We start from the raw sequence: 21,345 nt of genomic DNA, 5'->3' as shown, positions 1-21,345 counted from the left end.
TAATTTATACTCCGTCTCCTAATTGAGGTCGACTGAGTCGGTCAAGGTCTTGACCCTTTTGAACACTATCACTTTGCAATAAGGTCATTAGTGTTCCCTAACTTTCTGCTCAGCAATAACCAGACTATGCCTTAGAATATACTTTAATCATGGCCGGAGGACCTCGTATAAATCACAGAGAATCCCACCAGCAAAAACAATACAACAGTTTATATAAGATAGGAGAAAGGCAAAGCATTCTACAATACAATTGGTTCTTTATATGTCAAACCCTTCTGTCAACCTAAAATTGCCCTTACATACCATATATAGAGACAAACTAAGCATAAAAAGACAATTCAATATTCATAATATTTTCTGCAGTTCTGGTTGAATTGCATGATAAATATTTTTGTTCCAGACTTATTTCAGTCATGCTCAGAAACAAAAACTTGTGTTACATGAGAAAATCATCTTTAATTTTTGGAAATGAATCATACACACTGACTAACTGATTTTCATAGTTGTGCATAAAAAAAACAAATATGTACAAAGATAAAAAACAAAACAAAAAACAAAAAGAAAAACATTACAACATAATCAGAACAAAGCATTGTGTATACAGTAAATATTACAACCTATCACATAGGGCCCTATTTTAAGGAGCGCATGGAGCAGGTGCACTTAGGGCGTGTCCGAATCCACTTTTGCTAGTTTAACGATGGGAAAAATGGTTGGCGTGCCAGGTGCATTGTCCAAAACGGTTGTCATGAGTGTGTTTTGGGCATAACGTACACCAACCAGAGTCTTATCTCTAATTCCCTTTAAAAGCCATGCTATTGCTATTTACATGGAGTAATATAGACACCCTCAACCGGACCAGTCAGTTTCAATACATACATTGCCACGATTGTTCAAATAATTAGCCAGTTTCATTTGTCATTACTGCAAATAGGTAATTCTGATACATGCAATGACTATCCATTATGAGATGTATAGGCATTTTTATCTTTATGCACAATAATAATCTTTTACATTGTAATCCTTTTATTTTTAATATTTGGCATGTTTGTGTGCTGCTGCGCATCCCTGTGTGTGTAACAAGCAGAGTGTACGTGGGGCCGAGGGTCGAGGGTCTGTTCAAATAAACTTCCCTCGTCTACTTGACGAAGTTGAACGCGCTTCAAAATGGCGGTGGGGATTCCCCCGAGGGGAAGTGCTTTGTGAAGTTTGCGAGTGTATGTCTAAAAGTGGAGTTAAACACAGATAGAGGATAGAGCATTAACTTCCTACTACCTACTTCTTCTTTACACCTTAAATGGGTGAATTGGCACCTTATTTGGCTAGAGAACCCCCTGATGTACAGGTGACTAATGACAGTTTAATAAAGAGAATGTAACTGATACAAGGCAACAGTAAAAAAAAAAATTACAATATGTTATTAAAGCGGCAAGCAGCGATGAAAGGGCCCTCGCACCCAGGATCACCGCCATCAGTTGGCCTTAGGAAAACAGTGAACAGTGGGCTACAAGGGAAATATGGCAAAGTCATTTCAAAGTGCCATGTAGATGTCTTCAGGCCAGGACTATTATCAAACATGTGAAGTTTGGAGCAGATCGAACATTGTATGCCTGAGTTACAACAACTTCCTGTTTTGTGGCGTTAATTGCAAACATTAGCACTTAGCCAAGTGTTGCATGATTTAACGTGTTTCTAGTATGTTTGGCACTTCGTGGCATATTGAAATGTGTTTCTGGTAGTGAATTACAGTGTAAAGCATGCCATTTCCTGTTGCCAGCAGGTGGCGCTATGACTAACTGAATATTGGCATATAGATGTCTTTAGGTCAGTACTCTTATCACACATGTGAACTTTGAGGCAGATCGGACACTGTATGCCTGAGTTACAACAGCTTCCTCTTTCATGGCGAAACATCAAAATTTGTCAGGCCGCCATGGACACGCCCTTCAGCGAAAACTCAAGATCTTCACAATTTAACATCGCTAAGGCCTTACGATTAGACTGACCAAATATGATCTTGATCTGGTAAAATCTCTACAAGGAGTTAATCACAGTGTAAACATGTCATTTCCTGTTACCCACAGGTGGCGCTTTGACTGTAACTGAATATTGCCATGTAGATGTCTTCAGGCCAGGACTCTAATAAAACATGTGAAGTTTGGGGCAGATCGGACATTGTATGCCTGAGTTACAACAACTTCCTGTTTCATGGCGAAACATCAAAATTTGTCAGGCCGCCACAGACACGCCCTTCAGCGAAAACTCAAGATCTTCGCAATTTAACGTCTCAAAGGCCTTTAGATTAAATTGACCAAATATGACCTTGATCTTATTAAAGCTCTAGGAGGAGTTCATTAAAGTACAACGTCTGGAAATGGCAAAAATTGCACAAATTTTCCAAAGTTACTTCAAAATATTTGACTTCTTGTCGGTTTTCAGATTATGGTCCAAGAGACTTTTTTGTAGGTATCAGACTGTTAGATGTGTGTACCGAATTTCATACTTGTACGTGAGACGTAGCGTCTGGGGCACTTCGTTGAAGTTTTGTAGGTGGTGCTATTGAGCCATTTTGCCAAAATTTTCCAGAGAAAAATCAAAAAATTCCTGTTGGGTTTACAGATTTTGCACCCAGGGGCTTTTTTGTAGGTATTGGGCTGTTACATGTGTCTACCGAATTTCATAACTGTACGTGAAATGTAGCGCGAAGGGCGCTTAATTGAAATTTTGTAGGTGCCGCTATTGAGCCATTTTGCCACACCTAATTCTGAAACCCATATCAGAAATTTTCACCACTTCTGACACGTGTGCAAAGTTTCATGAGTTTTCGAGCATGTTTAGGCCCTCAAAAATGCGATTAATTTCAGAGAAGAAGAAGAATTAGCCGAGCAATTACAATAGGGTCCTCACACCATCAGTGCTTATGTGTTTCAAAAGATTTACCTAAATTCAACCTTCAATTTGACTTTGGGCTTGATGTTTAAATTTCATTTTGCCAATGCACTGCACAATGTCTTCAACACCACCGACAGCTCCTCCAGCAGCTCCTCCAAGAACAGGAATATAGTAATTCCAGTCACGAGCTCGTTTGGCTGTACATGGTAGTTTTGCTTCAGCTTCTTCTAAAGCTTTATTCACTTCTTTCATAAGTTTTTCACTAAATTCACATTCTGCTTGTTCTCTAGCTTCATGTTGAATTTTCTCCTGAAGATTTTGCTTGTCCTTCTCGTGTTTTTCTTCCAGGAATTTAATGAAGCTCTGTTGCATTTCTCCTAAAGATTTTTCCTTTCTTTCATTCTCCTCTTCAATTTGTTTCTTGTGCTCCTCCAGTTTTCTCTGCATCTCATCTCGAAGGGTTTCATTGGTCTCTTTCTTGATCTCCTCCTCTCTCTTTTTGAATTCCTCTTCAGTTCTTCTCAGTTCATTCTGCATCTCTTGTCTTTCTCTCTCTTTTTCTTTCTTCATTTGTTCTATTTCAGCTTCATATTTGGTTTTCAGCTCTTCTTCATTTCTCTTGATCTCTTCTTCTTTCTCTATCAGTATTCTCTCTTGTTCCTCTTTGATGTTCTTCTCCACCTGCTGGAACATCCCATTGGTGTAGAAACTCCCTCCATTTACTGTCAACATCCAGTCAATCTTTTTCAGAAGAGCAGAAACCTGTGTGTAATCTTTATTCTCCTTGTTATTGAACACATGGTATCTGTTTCCAAACTGATGGACGAGGTTCTTTAAGCTGTCATTTCGTTGAACATAATCTTCAATTGTTGCTCCTCTAAGTTCATCTCCTCTGGTGAACAGTACAATGGTGTACATTTTGGATTCCTCTCCAAAAGCCTCCTGGATCATCTTCACTGCATCTTTCTCTTCTCGAGTGAATCGTCCCAGTTGAATCACCAGCAGAAACACATGTGGTCCAGGTGCCGCCATTGAGATGCACTTCACAATCTCCTTCCAGGTCTCGTCATTATCAACTCCAGTATCAAACAGTCCTGGAGTGTCGATCACAGTTATCTGTCTTCTGTTGAACTCAGATGTTTCTTTCTGACACTCTCTGGTCACTGAGGATGGATTAGGTATTGATTCAAACATGTCTCTTCTCAGTATGGTGTTTCCTGTTGCACTCTTCCCCACACCCGTCTTTCCCAGCAGCACAATCCTCAGATCTTCATCATGTGTTACATCTGCTAACCACAAAAGAAACTGTCATTACATTTACATTTAGTCATTTAGCAGACGCTTTTATCCAAAGCGACTTAGAAATGAGAATAGTAGAAGCAATTTGGACCAACAAGGAACTACTTGGAAGTCGATCATTTGTTTTTATAAAGCATATACATTTACATTTTTTTTTTAAAATGACCGATCGTTTCACTAGATAAGACACTTATTCCTCGTCTGGGATCGTTTAAAGCCCTTTGAAGCTGCACTGAAACTGTAATTTTGACCTTCAACCGTTTGGAGTCCATTGAAGTCCACTATAAGGAGGATAATCCTGGAATGTTTTCATCAAAAACCTTAATTTCTTTTCGACTGAAGAAAGAAGGACATGGACATCTTGGATTACATGGGGGTGAGTAAATGATCAGGAAATTTTATTTTAAAGTGAACTAATCCTTTAACATACGTATGTTAGAACTTCTGCATACACTGATTGATTTTTTTGAAACTTCAGCTGTATGTTCATTTAAAGAGGCAAATCACATGGATGTGTATTGTTTTGGATGCTTTTGAGACTCTTTGCAAGCTTCAAATTGCATGAATCTCAGCACATGTCAGGATTGTCATCCAGTAGACATGGGCAAAGCCTTAGAAACGGGCGGGGAGGAGGGCCTCTATAGCGCCATCTTTTGACATAAGCGGGGGGTTAGCTAAAACTACAGTCACCAAACTCGGTACACTTATTGTTTTCATTAAGCCGAACAACTTTCTAATTTACAATTATTAGCTCTGACCAACAGTAAGTCCGATATTTTGGTTTGAATGTGGATTTTTCACACCCTCTCTCTCTGTCCCCCTCTCCCCCCTCCCCTCTTTGTTCAAATTTAATTTTAAAATAAAAATAATTCAATAATTTAAATTTAAAAATAATTAAAATTTATTAAAAATCCCTATTTAAGTAAATTTCACTGCATTTTATAAAAGTGGCTGTTATGTTTAACCGTTTTAAATGCCTATTGCCCGCTGTGCACAGTTGCCCTGAAGCCACCGAGTTGGCTTTGCCACCAGGCTTGGGCCCACCATCGCTGCTTGCAGCTATATATTTGTTTTTAATTTCTTTTCTATGAAAATCACTTTGAATTACCATTGTGTATTAAATGTGCTATATAAATAAACTTGTCTTGCCTTTTTTGAAATGTTACATTACGAACAAAATGAAACTGTGAAATTATTTTAAATTATAATATTACCAGTTAATACATCACGCACTTTTATGAATTCATACCTGCTGTTGATTGAGTTTTCATCACAATTTTTTTTTTCAGTTCCTCCATTTCAGCTCTGTGTTTGTTTCTTTCCAGTTCTAATCGATCCTGAAGGTACATGAATGTTGTGTAGGAACTTCCTTTGTTCTCCTGTACCATATCCTCTACATCCTTCAGTAGATCTGGAACCTGTGAGCTGTTCTCCAGAACAAAATTATGACCTCCAAGTGTCTGGATAGATGTCTTAGTAACTGAAGTGTGAAGTATATTCAGATTGCTAATCATGCTCTTCTCTTGGATTATGAGAACCATGAGGTGTTTGTTGATTCTTGAGCTGAATATCTTCTTGATGTTCTCCATTTCTGCTTTGTCTTCATTATTAAGTGGACCAGCAGGAATAACTAGGAGGAAAACATGAACTCCTGGATCACAGCGAGACACACAGACATAAGCGTGAGACATCACTTCCTCCTCTGAGAGCTGACTGAGAGCAGGAAGCTCCACCAGATTGATCTGAAGATTTGTCTTTTTTTCTTTTCTTATATATTTGGATACAGAGGCCTTCAGTGTTTCATCACTTCCACACAGCACCAAGTTCAGCCTCTGTTGTCTAGTGTCACTTACACCTCCTAAAACAACAACAACAAAGTATTTTACTTGCTCTTTTTAAGAATGACATTTTATTATTTGTAGAATCAAATGGAAACTTGCATATACTAAGTTTATGAACTTACCCTTTGGCTGATTTTGCTTTGGACTTTGTTTTGTGTAACCCACTGTAATTAAGAAAAGAAAGAAAAAAATCAATTTAATGGTCTTAAACTCATGGTACATACAAGACTGCAGTACAAATGTCATGATTCTATCGACAAGCATTTCATAGAAGCATATGACCACAGTAAAATTAAAATGACTGAAATTTAGCTGTCTATTTATGACATGCTTTTCCATTATTTAAACTGTGAGAAATTATAAGTATCCTACATTATACTGTTTACATTACACTGCCAAAAATTAATTTTTGTCTTGTTTCCAGTCCAAATATCTAAAAATTCTTAAATCAAGAAGCATTTTCTAGACAAGTAAAAAAAAAATAGTCTTGTTTTCAGAAAAAAATAAGTCAAAAATAAGTGAGTTTTTGCTTAAATCAAGCAAAATAATCTTGTTTTCGGGTTTGCTTGTTTTAAAAAAAAAAACATACAAAACAAAACAAAACAAAAAAAACACTTAATTTTGAATTATTTTTTATGAAAATAAGACAATCATATTTACTTGTCTAGAAAATGCTTCTTGATTTAAGAATTTTTAGAACTAGAAACAAGACAAAAACTGTAAAAAAAAAAAAAAATCATGTTTTTATACTTTTTATACTGTCCCCCAATAACCTGGTAAAAAGGTTATGAATATGTTGTTGTTTTTTTTAACTTACTAAATAAATCAAATATTGGTATACGATGAAAAAACTTTTTTGATTTCTTCATCTCTGCATGAGTATCTTGGTGTTGTTCATCATCCTTTGAATCAGGATCTTTCTCTATTCTGAGAGAAGCAAAATATCTGTTGCTCTGATCTTCATCCACTGATGATCCTTCTGCATAATCATTTAGTTCACATTTGAGAAATTCCTCAGGGTTTTGTTTCAGAATCATCTCTAACCGTTGAGCTATTTCAGACAGCCATTCCTCTGTTTCATTATTAAGTTGAATATGTCCTCCTCCACATTCTGCAGATAATTGTTGAATTAATTCACTAACTTTCAAAGATGCCCGTTTACCACCACATGTTGCTTCATCAGTTGTGATCACGATGGTGCATTTAATCGCCTCGTCATTGAATTCTTTTAGCACATATTTCACTCTTCTCATGTCCTCCTCAGTGAAGTCATTGTGCTGCAGTACGAGTATGAATGCATGAGGTCCTGGATCAGACAGATTCACACACTCTCTCACTGTCTGTGTGATGTGACGGAGTGACAGATGTGTCTGGAGCAGCTGAGGACTGTTGATGAGCATCACGTGTCTGTCCTTCAATCTTCCTCCGACTCTCTCTACAACATCTGGAGGAGCTTCACTGTCAAACGCTGATCGTCCCAACAGGAAGTTTCCCACTCCACTGTTTTCTGACACGCTCTTCCCCAGAAGAACAATCCTCAGATCACTCACTGAAACACACAACATGTAATATGTTATGACACTAGGATCTTTACCATTGTAATTTCACAGATAACTCACGAGCAGGAGATGCTTTCAAGGTCTGAATTTCACATTTGTGTTTTAGATGGAGAAAAACTGCCTCTATTTGTTGCATGTTGTTCATCATGGTCATCAATAATCATATATAGACTTACTTGTGGGTGGATCCTTAATGCTCTGTCTTCTCCTGCAGACAACAGCTGCAGAAACAAAAACTCTTTGAATCTTGAATACAACACAATAACTAATAAATGAACTATAAAACCACAAAACACAAGAACAGTTTAAAAAAAAAAAAAAATAAAATAGATTTAATGATTCTCTAAAGGTGTTCCCTTTCAAAGGCTACACTCAAGCTGCACTGAGAGTTATGGGAACGTCTTTAGTCGTGACCAGCTGTGAATATGTCTAAAACAACGTCAATGAAATTGACCTATCCGCTTGTTAAGTCGTGATGTAAGGAACGCCATTTCTGGGTCCAAGCCTCGACTTGTTTCACTTGAGAATGGCATCTCCACGGCTGTTTATGAGCGCTATTTATTCATATTAAACATTTAACATTTTAAAGTTAAACATTAAAAATAATTACAGTCTACACAACAGTCTCCGTGCTCACTGCAGGTCAGGCTGGTGCTGCGCTGCACACTATGGCAGTGTTACAGGCGTACCAAGCTGATCTGTTGAAGGATCTGAGTGCGAGCACTGCCATCACCGAGGAAGCGTTCACAGAGCTTCGTCGAGCCACAGATCTGTCTCTCCGTGCCACCAAGCAGACGGCAGGCGCCTTCGGCCGTTCTATGGCTGCTATGGTCAGCACGGAGAGGCACCTGTGGCTGAACCTCACGGGCATCAGGGATAAGGACCGAGTGTTCCTCCTTGATGTCCCAGTATCACCTTCTGGCCTGTTCGGTGACTCGGTCAACACAGTCGTGAGCAGGATTCAGGAGGTGAAAGAATCTGAGGAAGCGTTTGTGAAGTTCCTTCCTCGCCGCACAATAATATGTATAATATCAAATCTAATTATAAGTAATTCAGCAATTCATTCTTTTATACGCTTTCACGTATGTTAAACGCGCTTCACTGTGCTCTCAGGTGATTCATTCATCTTTATGCGCGCGGCGGTGGGAGGGGTCTCATACCTGTGGTACTGGGTGATATCCGCCATGTTTGTGCGGTTTGGAGTGGACACGAGCAAAACAATGGATTATTTACCAAGAGATATTAATGTTTGAGGTCAAGGAATCAAGGAACTTTGCTGCCGTACCATGGGTGCAGCAGGCGCAATGATATTACGCAGCGTCTCTCACAAATGTCTCCATGGTTGCAAGGCACGCTCCCTGTGCAAGCAGGGGGTCACAGGCGCTGTGTAATATCATTGCGCCTGCTGCAGCCATGGCACGGCAGCAAAGTTCCTTGATTATTACGCCGGAATGAGGGTATAGTTCCTAGCCATATCGGCCTAGAAAATCACAACTTTTCATTTTCCGTCAGTCTTAGTACACAATGTAACTACAGAAGAGTCAAGTTTTAAATAGGAGAAATATAGAAACTCTTTGGTCATTTTTGAGCGAGATGCTAACGGTCTAATCAGATTCAATGAACTATGCTAAGCTATGCTAAAAGTGGTACCGCCAGACCCAGAGATCGGCTGAATGGATTCGAAAACGGTAAAACTCAACTCTAGGGGAGTTGGAAAATGAGCCTATTTTCAAAAAAAGTGGAGTGTTCCTTTAAGGTAACTTCAATTGAGTTAAAATGCAAGTTGTGTGACGTCTCCTCAAACAGACAGACTTGACTTGGTTTTCTACATCCACTGTTGGTTATACACTTGTGTGTTTTTGGTTTTCTAGGTTTGTGCAAAGTCAAACGATATCACTGAAAACGGCACGCATCAACGAGATTTCAGAGACTCTGCGTGACATTTTAAATGTTTATGTTTTTCAGGTGAGTTGAAATTTGTCAACACTAACTACCTCCATCACTGGCTTCACTGTATATAAAATTAAGTTGGCTTGCTTTAAAAAGACTAATTTAAAAATCGTCAATTGTACAGCTGAAAGTTTATTTATTTTTATTTTTAGTCTTTTATTGTTGTTTGTTTTTTTGGATTAGTATTTTTATGTAATGAAGTACTGCAGAGGTGCCCGCGGAGATCTACCTGCTTGCAGAGTTCAGCTAATTATTCAGCTAATTATTTTGCAAAGTAGAAAATGTGTTAAACTTCAGAACTTTCTCCATTACCAGTGTGTTATTTAAAACACTTTTTAAGTTTGTCTATACTTATTACATTCTACAGTCTATAAGTAAATACAAGTGTATTTTTTTTCAAAATGTGGTAAATATTTTATGTACAGTACTGCAATTTGTATAACAGCTGCTGTTATTTGATGTATTATTGTTTTGTAAATAAAACCAGCTCAAGTGAGTTCTTTATAAATGGACATAAAATTGCTTTCATAATATTGTGTTGTTTGTACAGATTTAAGTAATGTTATTTATGTATTATAGCTTATATAATTAAAATGTAAGTAAACGTTTTCGCTGGGTATCAAATTTAAATGGAAAAATTAATGAACAGTAGCCTACAGTAGATATCTAGAAACGGGGCTGGCCCGTGTCGGGCGCGCTGTGCGCATTAGCGACGGCCCGATACCGGCTGGATTGCGGCAGTGTCGCGTCTGATTCGTGAGTGCACAAGCATCGCAGCAGACAGAAGCGGGCCGAGTGGTAAGTCTCCGGTAGGCAAGAATCTAACAGGAGCTGGCCCGAGTGTATTTTGCTATCTGGGCGTTGCCTGAGGCTATTAATATGTTTTGTTAGTTTCTTTGCTTTTTAAATAAAACGAAAAGAGGCAGAGTGGTGTTTTATAACACATTTCGTTTTATTGTTGCCTAAGATATAGCCTACATACAGAGATAACCGGAGAAGCCAGAGCGAGCTGAGTGACATTAGAAGTATGCTACGCCGCTGTTCCATTTGCACAATCACCGGATTGCGTCCTCCCGTCCACAGGAATCTGTTCTCCTGAGTAGAGCTTGCCAAATCCGAACTACCAAGGACGCAAGTCCGAACTTAACGAACTTGGTATTGAGAAACGATTTTGTTAAAATAGCTTTTATAATAGCAAAAATTTAAAATAGCATTTCCTCACGATCTACAAATAGTTGGAAACATTTGGGATATTGCAAGCCTACTCAACGGAACAAAATATATAACACTGGCCTAGTTTTGGGATATTTTGCTGCAATAATCTTACAAATGACAGCTTTAAATAGCCAGATGTATCAATAAAATATCATTGATAGGCTAAATATGTCACAGTAACATTCACAGCACTCAGGACTTTAAATAAATAATACTTTTCTGTTGCTGCCAAACAAGTTAATGACTTGCTGTTTGGGCGAGTCATTAACCCCCCCCCCCCCACCAACTTTGAATGACCAACCTGAAGTATGTCCAGCGTTTCATGATCAAAGTGAGACGCTTAGTTGTTTAAGACTATATTAATATGGATCATTAAAGACACTAACATATTTTATTCAAATCTTACCTGCACTGTACGCCATTTGTCACTGCGTTGGTGATATTTATTAAACTGAAAGTAAAAATACGATTGAAGAGCTCCGTTACACCCATAGGAAACTCAACTATGGCCCCTTGTGGAGACTTTAAGAAAGTATTTACTTTTTTTTCTTTTTGACTGATTAGGTGGAATAGTTTCTTTCCAATTCCAATCATATATTAAATTAGAATTTATTTTAGTGATTGTAATCAATTTCATTTTGTGGCTGTCTTGAGGTTTTCCGCTGATCTGCAGTAGGGGAGAGTGGGGTAAGACGAGCCAGTGGGTAAGTTGGCTCACCCCCTGTATCTTGGCAACTGTACCATTTTATTGTCATGTGACCATATATTTTAGAACCACCCGTCATTTCTGCCAGATTCTGAAAAGGAGAAGCACATGGGAGGAGTGGAAGTCACTTATTTACTTTAAAAACTGTTTTTGGCTTGTCAAAGTAAGATTTAAGCATAACAGATGTAATGGCTGTTTCATCAAAGCAAATTTGTCCAGGTCTAAAAATATTTATGATGCATATTGGTGATTTAGAAACATAAAACCATGCAAGTCATTTAGCTAAATATTATTCTGAATTGATAAGCTAGCTAGCTTTTCCTAAAATGGCAGCTATGGGGCAAAGTGAGCCACATGCTGTGGGGTAAATTGAGCCAGTGTTTTAACTTACCCCACCATAAGACAATGAATTTAAGCTAAATCTGAAGTATAAACTGGTGTCATTTCAATGTAATATTACGCATCTGGTTTAGTTTATCTTTATTTTTGAGTTTATTTGATAAGAATAATGTACATCAAATCCTTCTCTGATACGAACTAGAAGATGTTTAATCATTTATATCTTTCCACCTGTAGTCTCTAATGGCCTAACATGGTTGATATTGCAGAAAAACTACCATGTCAAGAACCTTTTGACTAAAATCTTTATTAGTTTCAGTAACATTTATTCATTTTTATTTAGTTTTTTATTTAATTTTACTCAAACTCTCTGTTTAGTCTGTTTATATGAAGGTTACAACTTTGATGTTCAACATATTATTTCAGAAATGCAAACAATTAAAGATACTGAAATTTCAACTTCATTTGGTTGGTTTTATGTTGTTAAATTTAGCTTTAAAAAAAGAAATATTTGTAAAATATTTTAAAATAGGTACATTATCTTTAAAATTATACATGGGTTTGATTCAGATAGTTAGATGGTCAGTTTACACCCACCTACTGACTCGGCTCAACTTACCCCTAAGATGGGGTAAATTGAGCCACAGGATCACTTTTTTATAAGAAGCCATATTTTAGAACCCTTTGTCATAGATGTATTCTGATCACTTAAAATTACAGGAAATATCCTGAAATTACTTCAAATACTTTCATTGTACTTCTGCCTCATTTCCCCAGTAAAAAAATGGCTCATCTTACCCCACTCTCCCCTATACATTTTATATAGGCCCAATTTTTATGGGCAGGTACCATCTAGAGAAAAAAAAAAAATCCACAGATGGTTTATGTATAGATTTTTAAGATTATCTCAGCATAAAAATAATAATAATGAATGACTAATGCACACTTATGCTACTACTGCACTTTAAACAAAACTGAACATTTGGAGTTCTTCTGCTTCAGACACCACATCGGAGAGTCAATAATAATAATAATAATAAACGGGAAGTAACACGACACAGATGCTTTTGAGGTTTAATGTGTGTCTCATCTGTATCTCATAGAAGACCTGTTTGCATCAGCATTTCAGTCTCTCAGGAAATATCAGAAAAAGAATATTTGAAAACAGAAACCAAAGTGCTACTTTTTAGCTGCAGGTATTTACTATGGTAAAGTTTTCAGTCCAGTTAACCACATGAGAGTGTGTAACAGATCTTTAAGGCATATCAGTCCTTCATCAGGTTGTAGAATGCGGTTGTCACTCCGGAATTACTGAAGTGTGTGTGAACAGAACCGGATTAAACACTCAAAGGTGAATTGGCAACTGAATTAAGCTGTGTACGTGGCTATATAGGGTATATACAGGTGCTGGTCATATAATTAGAATATCATCAAAAAGTTTATTTATTTCACTAATTCCATTCAAAAAGTGAAACTTGTATGTTATATTAATTCATTACACACAGACTGATACATTTCAAATGTTTATTTCTTTTAATTTTGATGATTATAACTGACAACTAAGGAAAATCCCAAATTCAGTATCTCAGAAAATTAGAATATTGTGAAAAGGTTCAATATTGAAGACACCTGGTGCCACACTCTAATCAGCTAGTTAACTCAAAACACCTGCAAAGGCCTTTAAATGGTCTCTCAGTCTAATTCTGTAGGCTACACAATCATGGGGAAGACTGCTGACTTGACAGTTGTCCAAAAGACGACCATTGACACCTTGCACAAGGAGGGCAAGACACAAAAGGTCATTGCAAAAGAGGCTGGTTGTTCACAGAGCTCTGTGTCCAAGCACATTAATAGAGAGGCGAAGGGAAGGAAAAGATGTGGTAGAAAAAAGTGTACAAGCAATAGGGATAACCGCACCCTGGAGAGGATTGTGAAACAAAACCCATTCAAAAATGTGGGAGAGATTCACAAAGAGTGGACTGCAGCTGGAGTCAGTGCTTCAAGAACCACTACGCACAGACGTATGCAAGACATGGGTTTCAGCTGTCGCATTCCTTGTGTCAAGCCACTCTTGAACAACAGACAGTGTCTTGCCTGGCCTAAAGACAAAAAGGACTGGACTGCTGCTGAGTGGTCCAAAGTTATGTTCTCTGATGAAAGTAAATTTTGCATTTCCTTTGGAAATCAGGGTCCCAGAGTCTGGAGGAAGAGAGGAGAGGCACACAATCCACGTTGCTTGAGGTCCAGTGTAAAGTTTCCACAGTCAGTGATGGTTTGGGGTGCCATGTCATCTGCTGGTGTTGGTCCACTGTGTTTTCTGAGGTCCAAGGTCAACGCAGCCGTATACCAGGAAGTTTTAGAGCACTTCATGCTTCCTGCTGCTGACCAACTTTATGGAGATGCAGATTTCATTTTCCAACAGGACTTGGCACCTGCACACAGTGCCAAAGCTACCAGTACCTGGTTTAAGGACCATGGTATCCCTGTTCTTAATTGGCCAGCAAACTCGCCTGACCTTAACCCCATAGAAAATCTATGGGGTATTGTGAAGAGGAAGATGCGATATGCCAGACCCAACAATGCAGAAGAGCTGAAGGCCACTATCAGAGCAACCTGGGCTCTTATAACACCTGAGCAGTGCCACAGACTGATCGACTCCATGCCACGCCGCATTGCTGCAGTAATTTAGGCAAAAGGAGCCCCAACTAAGTATTGAGTGCTGTACATGCTCATACTTTTCATGTTCAAACTTTTCAGTTGGCCAAGATTTCTAAAAATCCTTTCTTTGTATTGGTCTTAAGTAATATTCTAATTTTCTGAGATACTGAATTTGGGATTTTCCTTAGTTGTCAGTTATAATCATCAAAATTAAAAGAAATAAACATTTGAAATATATCAGTCTGTGTGTAATGAATGAATATAATATACAAGTTTCACTTTTTGAATGGAATTAGTGAAATAAATAAACTTTTTGATGATATTCTAATTATATGACCAGCACCTGTATTATTGACATTACATATATAAATAAATCCACTCATGTTGATGAACACCAAACTTGTGTATAAAGGAATTGCTGATCTTTACTTTGCTGGTTAAATAGCTTAAACCTGTTCCTGATTCACAGATGTCTATTAATGATTCTCATTTCTGCAAAGAGTCTGAAACAAAAACAGCAACATTTATTTTATGTTTGCTTTCTTAAAAATTAAAAGTGCATGCAAACAGCATGTGGTGTTTTATGAAATGTTTGGGGACATTCAGGCTGATCCGCATGTAGAAAATGACTTGTCGACTGAATTTGGTCTGTGCCTGCTCAGTCTAGCAGGAACTGCTCAATTCTAATAAAATGACACCAAACTCTTTTCAGAGCGCGAATTTTATCAACCATTTAGCTGATATTTTTGCACCCACATCGAGAACTTAAAATATTTCTGCATCAAGATTAATTTCAATATCGTAAAGACAGCCTGTTATATATTGAGTTTAAATTGTATTTAATTCGTTTATAAACCTTTGTGATATTTCACTCAGTTTCAACTTTAAACAATGAAGCAATTCAGTGAGAATCGACTGACATCACAGTATTTTCACAACAGAGAAAAACACAGGGATATCATTAACTACAAAAAGGTTTAATTATGCATGAATAAAACAGACAAATAAAAATTAAATAAAGGATTCAGAGTCTGAGTGTTTATGGTGTGTTTGTGCTGCCCTCAAGGGGACAAACACCAGAACTGCAGGATGAAGTGAAACCTCCACACTATAAACCAGAGCAGAACAGATGAGACCTGCTGTAACACACATATCTGACTTCTGACAGTGATCACGTGATCTGAGCGAGTGTGTGGATGTCAGTCAGTAATGATGAGCTCGTCACAGCCCCAGTCCTCATAACTGCCGTCTGGAAGATACCGGCGGATGATGATGGGGATCTTCCTGCTCCTGAGGAACACAGCAAAACACATACATCAATAACACAGCAACATATTAGAACACAAGGAATTATTCTGAGAAATGTCTGTTTTTATCCATGCAAGGGTGGAAGCATGATTAGCATGTTGCTAAAATGATTTAACATGTTGATAGCATGAATTAGTATGATTTAACATGTTGCTAACATGATTTAACGCATTAAAAGGATGATTTAACATGATGCTAGCATGCTTTAACAGATTGCTAGTATGATTCAGCATGTTGCTAACATGATTTAACACATTACTAACAATTTAACACAATGCTATTATGATTTAACATGCTGCTAGCATGAAATAACATGCAGCTAGCATGATTTAACACATTGGTAAGATGATTTAGCATGTTGCTAACATGATTTAACATGCTGCTAGCATGAATTATGATGAATTATGAAAAATGTTGCTAACATGGTTTGTATGATTTAACATATTATCATGATTTAACATGCTGCTAGCATGAATTAACATGTTGCTAGCATGAATTAACATGCAGCTGAAGTGATATAACATGTTAGCATGATTTAACATGCAGCTAACATGATATAACACGTTAGCATGATTTAACAAGTTGCTAAGATGATTTAACGTGCCGCTAACATGATTTCACACACTGCTAACATGATTTAAACATTGCTAGCATGATTTCACACACTGCTAACATCAATTAAAATGTTGCTAACATGGTTTGTATGATTTAACATATCAACATGATTTAACATGCTGCTAGTATGAATTAACATGTTGCAATCATGAATTTACAAGCAGCTATCATGTTTGATATAACATGTTAGCATGATTTAACATGCAGCTAACATGATATAACACGTTAGCATGATTTAACATGTTGCTAAGATGATTTAATGTGCCGCTAAGATGATTTAACATGCCGCTACCATGATTTCACACACTGCTAACATGATTTAAACATTGCTAGCATGATTTCACACTGCTAATATGATTCAACATGTTGCTAACATGATTTATCATGCTGCTAGCATGTTTTAACATGTTACTGCCACATATTAACATTGATAAGATTTCATATAACAGTAGATAGAGAGATATTGTGAGATAGGCGGACAGACAGATGTTCTCAGCTGTTCTCATCCATACTCTCTCACCATGACCAACACATTTACATTTATTCATTTAGTAGATGTTTTTATACCACGAGCAATCAATTTTTAAAGGTCCTCGAATGAAAAATGTTGTGAGTTAATGATAAAATATGCGTTGTCATACTTGAGCTCTTTCATGGCGATCTGCAGCGGATCCGTCTCTCCTTCCAGCTCCACCATCACTGGCGCACACATCCTGTCACACAGGAAGTGATGTCACTGATAATTAATGCAGCATTAGCATAGCAAATCTCAGCTCTATAGTGCTCGATGTGACTATGAGCAGTAATATATCAGAAATATCTTCTGTACAGGGGTCAGAGGTCACTCACGCGATCTGCAGCGCTCGCGTCCCCAGCACTCGCGCGCGCTCGTATTTGGTCATGTAAGGAGTGGTGATTCTCTTCTGATTGGCCTGCTGTCCTTCACCCGCCGGCAGGATCTGGACGTTCTCCTGATCCTCCTAAACAAACAAGAGACAAAACTGTCAGGACAGACTGGAACTGATGAGCCTCATCAGCAATCAACTGAGATAAACCAGAGAAACAATACTATTCTCGTTACAAATACTTCCTAAATTCACATGTGACAAACTGTAATACAACAGTGAGAATCAACCTATTTTACAATTTGAGTGTTAAGTTTGCATTACAGTAATAAAAACGGGAGTTTTGATACAAAAATATCACAGTGTAATAAAAGAAATCTTAACTGTCCTTAAATAGATTACTTTTATAAAATGCGACTTTCTCGAGGTTATAAAGACTTTATTCTATTACAATAGAATATACTGTATTATTATCTCTAGTCAAAACCCAAAACTATCAGCAGGAATCACTTTAAAAACAGCAGGTTTGTTCTTACATCCTCCACATTCTCCAGATCATCCAGAGGCTCTTCATCTTCAACATCATCAAAATCTCCATCATCAAAACTGAACGAACAAACAAACAAACATCGAAATGAATAAACAAACAAACACACGGTCGGTCTCACAATGTGAGCTAATTTCCTAAAGGCTTTTCTGAATCACGATGAAGTAACTCGTGTCATTACATACTTCCCAACTTTCTAAGCTATAAATTAGATACACTACAGATTTATTATCATCTCATAGTGCAGTTTACCCTGACAAACTTTAAACTAGTAAACATCTCAAAACGACTGTAGCAGACGCACTCGGAACTCACTTGTCTTCGTTGTCAGACATTATTAGTGTCTCGTATGTCGTAAAAACGATCAAATTCTTTGATATTTTTTGTTTATTGTGGCGTCTCACGCCTGACCGTCTCAAAGCGTGGAACGAACTTCCGGCTGTGCACCAGTTTCACGGTCCGTGCAGAAACACGAGCACACTAACTGTGACGTTCCCAAAACACAGCTATTGCGTTTGAAAGCACTCACTGTTGAACAGTTATAAAAAATGACCTTTTAATAGCATGTTTTACATAATATGTACGTTAAGCATAACTAATGCGGACTGCTTCCGACACTTTTGTTTCGAATCAGTGCTGCCGCTCCATTTCACAAATAGTTTCGACGATGGATTGAACAATAAGCTAGTTCAACTGTATGATTAAAAAAGTTGATAAAGTGGATTTTGCTGATGCTGCTGCAAACTTTTCCCCCCTAAAGAGCTACATAAATTGGGCTACAATTTACAATTTAAAGATAAGGTTTGCAGTTTACCTTATTGCAGATATTTTTGAGGTGCATTTACTGTTTAACCAACAGATGGCGATAACTATCAGCATCTGTCTCAAATGTACGCCCTGGTCCAATAGTATCTGCAACCTAAATAATAAACTACTTAATATCGGTTATATTAAGTTATCGGTTGCGTCTTATCGGTTGCGTCTTAAAAAACGTTGTCTTAGTTAAATGTAGGCTACTCTAAATCCATGTAAAACTGCACGTTGTAAATCACATTCAGATAATCTATTGGACTGTTCATTATTTATTTAATGTTCATCTTTCACAACATGAAGTATATCAATAATTTTAACTCAACAGGCAAATCTACTTACATTTTTAAAATGTCTGCCTGTCATGGTTTGAATGGGAGGAGTTTAATGATCTTACAGAAAGTGAAACCAAATCTGAAAGGCTTCTCAGCACAGGCTAAATCAAATGAGAAAGGTTGAAACAAAGTCTTAATACACAAGTTTAATGGGAAAAGATTTTTCCCACAAAATTTGCGGCTAAACTCTAAAGAGCTAAGAAGAACAGAGAAGGTAAGTGAACAACCAACAAACATGCTGCTGTTCATGAACAGGAAATCTGTGATTGAAGAAAAATAGGCATATATATTAAGAAAGGCTGCTGTACATTCATGTCTCACACTGTAGCTCGTTTCTAATCATCTTATGTTTTAAAATGTCCACGTCGATCCTGGAGTGCCACTGTCCTGCAGATGGGGTGGGGGACATTTTTTAAAGGATGCAAATAACGTAATTAAAACATTCTGTCAACCATGTTTTTCTCACAATATTCTTGGTATATTTATTTATAATACTCTATTGATATAGCAATGTTAATCATACATATGGTGGATAAGCAGTCACATGACATAAAAGCATCAATAATATGGTGCTTAAATCCTGTGGTGCTTACCCAGCTAACAAATTTTTGCTCTAAGAGAACATTTTCCAAACATTCTGTTTTGGTTATGGAAATTTTGAAATATCCAATTTTCTTGATGTTAGAAGAACATTTTTTACAGTACGTATGATGTTCCTGAGACATTCTTTAAACTTCAAGGGTTAGTTCACCCAAAAATGAAAATTCTGTCATTAATTACTCACCCTCATGTCGTTCTACACCCGGAAGACCTTCATTCATCTTCAGAACACAAATTAAGATATTTTTGATGAAATCCGAGAGGTATATGTCTCGTCCATAGACAGCAATATAATCAACACTTTCAAGGTCCAGAAAGGTAGTAAAGACATTGTTAAAACAGTCGACGTGACTACAGTGGTTCAACCTTAATGTTATGAAGCGACGAGAATAATTTTTGTGCACAAAAACAAAACAAAAATAACGACTATATTCAACAATCTCTTTTCTACGGTGTCATTCTCATACGCTGTTTACATTCAGTGTTTCCAGGGTGCGTTCAGCCCAGACAAAACGTTGCAAAACGTTTTTTAAATGGAAACGGTGGTGCGTTGAACACCCTGTTCTGATGACGCAAAAGTTGCAACTACGGCAGCTGAGAAGGCCATTCTTTTTGAAGAATTTTCGGAGCCTGATGAAATCAGTATAAGTACGTGTTTAATACTGCAATATACACTCGATGTTACAGTCACTGCCCTTGCCATCCAGAATAAAAGAGAACACATTTGTAAGCGACTTTACTTGGACCCATTGTGCGAGCTGTCTCTTTAATACCGTGTTGTTTATATACATGTTGCTGCTGATTGGGTTGACATTTCTGACACACCCACCAAACAAGAGAAAACGTATCTCAAACCCGTTGCACACTGTTTCCAGGAAACGTGTCGTTCAATCCAGAAACCGTAGCAAAATGTTGCGCACCGGTTTGAGCTTGAACGTGCCCCAGGTTCTACGTCATTATTGGCCGACGTAGTTCACGTGAGCAGGACGCATGCGTGTGATGCTGACGCAGGAGCCGTACAATAGAGCCGGTGTTCTGATGTAGAACCTGGAAGCTATGAGCGTTTTAGCCTATTAAATACTTTTTCACAGCTTTACATGCTGTCTTAAAAACTTAAAAATATTGATTTTTAAAGAAACTGTTCCTAATTCTGAGTATGTGAATTTTTGTGTCGTCCACTAATAGTGTACATAGAAATTTACATTAAATATGCTTAAAGTACAGTTAAAGGTATATTTTTTATGTATAAAATTTATACCAAAATAGGAACATAGTAGTAAAGTGCAAAAATAATATAGAAACAATAAACTATAAGTATATAGTATGAGTATGTTAAACTAAGCATGTTATTTAACTAGTAAACATATCAGTATACCTATAAGTTCTAATATAGTTGCAGTACAAATGAAAAACATAGTTGTAAACTAGTTGTGTACTCAACGTTTACTACTGTTACATTAAGTATACTAAAAAGTATACTTTTATACAGTAAAAGTGGGTCAATTTAGTCTCAATTAGTACTAAAATAGTACACTAACAAGAAAACTACTTGTATATTGATATCAGTATACTTACTACATAAAGTATATGCCCTTAAAATGTGCTTAAACTTTACTTAGGTATACTTAATAAAATAAACCGGAAGTACAATTATTTTTTGTAAGGGTAGGTCATATTTTACCTACACTTCCTTTGGCTTTGAGTTGTGAAATGGCTCCATAAAAACAACTTAAGAGTTTTCATTGCCTGAGGTCTCAGAATTACCATATTGGTTCAAAATTAGCAGGTTATTGCATTACATTTTGCCTGATAAATTTAATGCAGGG

The 21,345-nt window shown here is 37.2% G+C and overlaps 3 protein-coding genes across 3 annotated transcripts; 1 reads left to right on the top strand and 2 right to left on the bottom strand.

Moving 5' to 3' along the window:
• LOC127509878 (gastrula zinc finger protein XlCGF52.1-like) overlaps positions 1-21,345 on the top strand; it is a 298,674-nt gene that overhangs the window by 160,535 nt on the left and 116,794 nt on the right.
• On the bottom strand, positions 196-11,242 carry LOC127509884 (GTPase IMAP family member 8-like). Of its 2 annotated transcripts, none has more exons than XM_051889100.1 (6): positions 11,163-11,242; positions 7,768-7,812; positions 6,850-7,581; positions 6,155-6,196; positions 5,441-6,049; positions 196-4,181 (listed from the first exon to the last, which is right to left on the bottom strand). In XM_051889100.1, exons 1-6 carry the CDS (start codon positions 11,176-11,178, stop codon positions 2,947-2,949), a joined length of 2,679 nt encoding a protein of 892 aa, XP_051745060.1. In that variant the 5' UTR covers positions 11,179-11,242; the 3' UTR covers positions 196-2,946. The 2 variants fall into 2 exon arrangements, with proteins under 2 accessions (XP_051745060.1, XP_051745061.1); XM_051889101.1 differs by having other exon boundaries at positions 196-4,178; positions 11,163-11,193.
• On the bottom strand, positions 15,416-18,274 carry LOC127510053 (DNA-directed RNA polymerases I, II, and III subunit RPABC2). The gene is made up of 5 exons (XM_051889568.1): positions 18,090-18,274; positions 17,764-17,833; positions 17,232-17,362; positions 17,024-17,095; positions 15,416-15,749 (listed from the first exon to the last, which is right to left on the bottom strand). Exons 1-5 carry the CDS (start codon positions 18,107-18,109, stop codon positions 15,659-15,661), a joined length of 384 nt encoding a protein of 127 aa, XP_051745528.1. The 5' UTR covers positions 18,110-18,274; the 3' UTR covers positions 15,416-15,658.

The sequence above is a fragment of the Ctenopharyngodon idella genome, chromosome 3 (assembly GCF_019924925.1).
Source record: "Ctenopharyngodon idella isolate HZGC_01 chromosome 3, HZGC01, whole genome shotgun sequence".
In the NCBI taxonomy this organism is placed as follows: Eukaryota; Metazoa; Chordata; class Actinopteri; order Cypriniformes; family Xenocyprididae; genus Ctenopharyngodon; species Ctenopharyngodon idella.
This window is presented reverse-complemented; position numbering and strand designations above follow the sequence as displayed.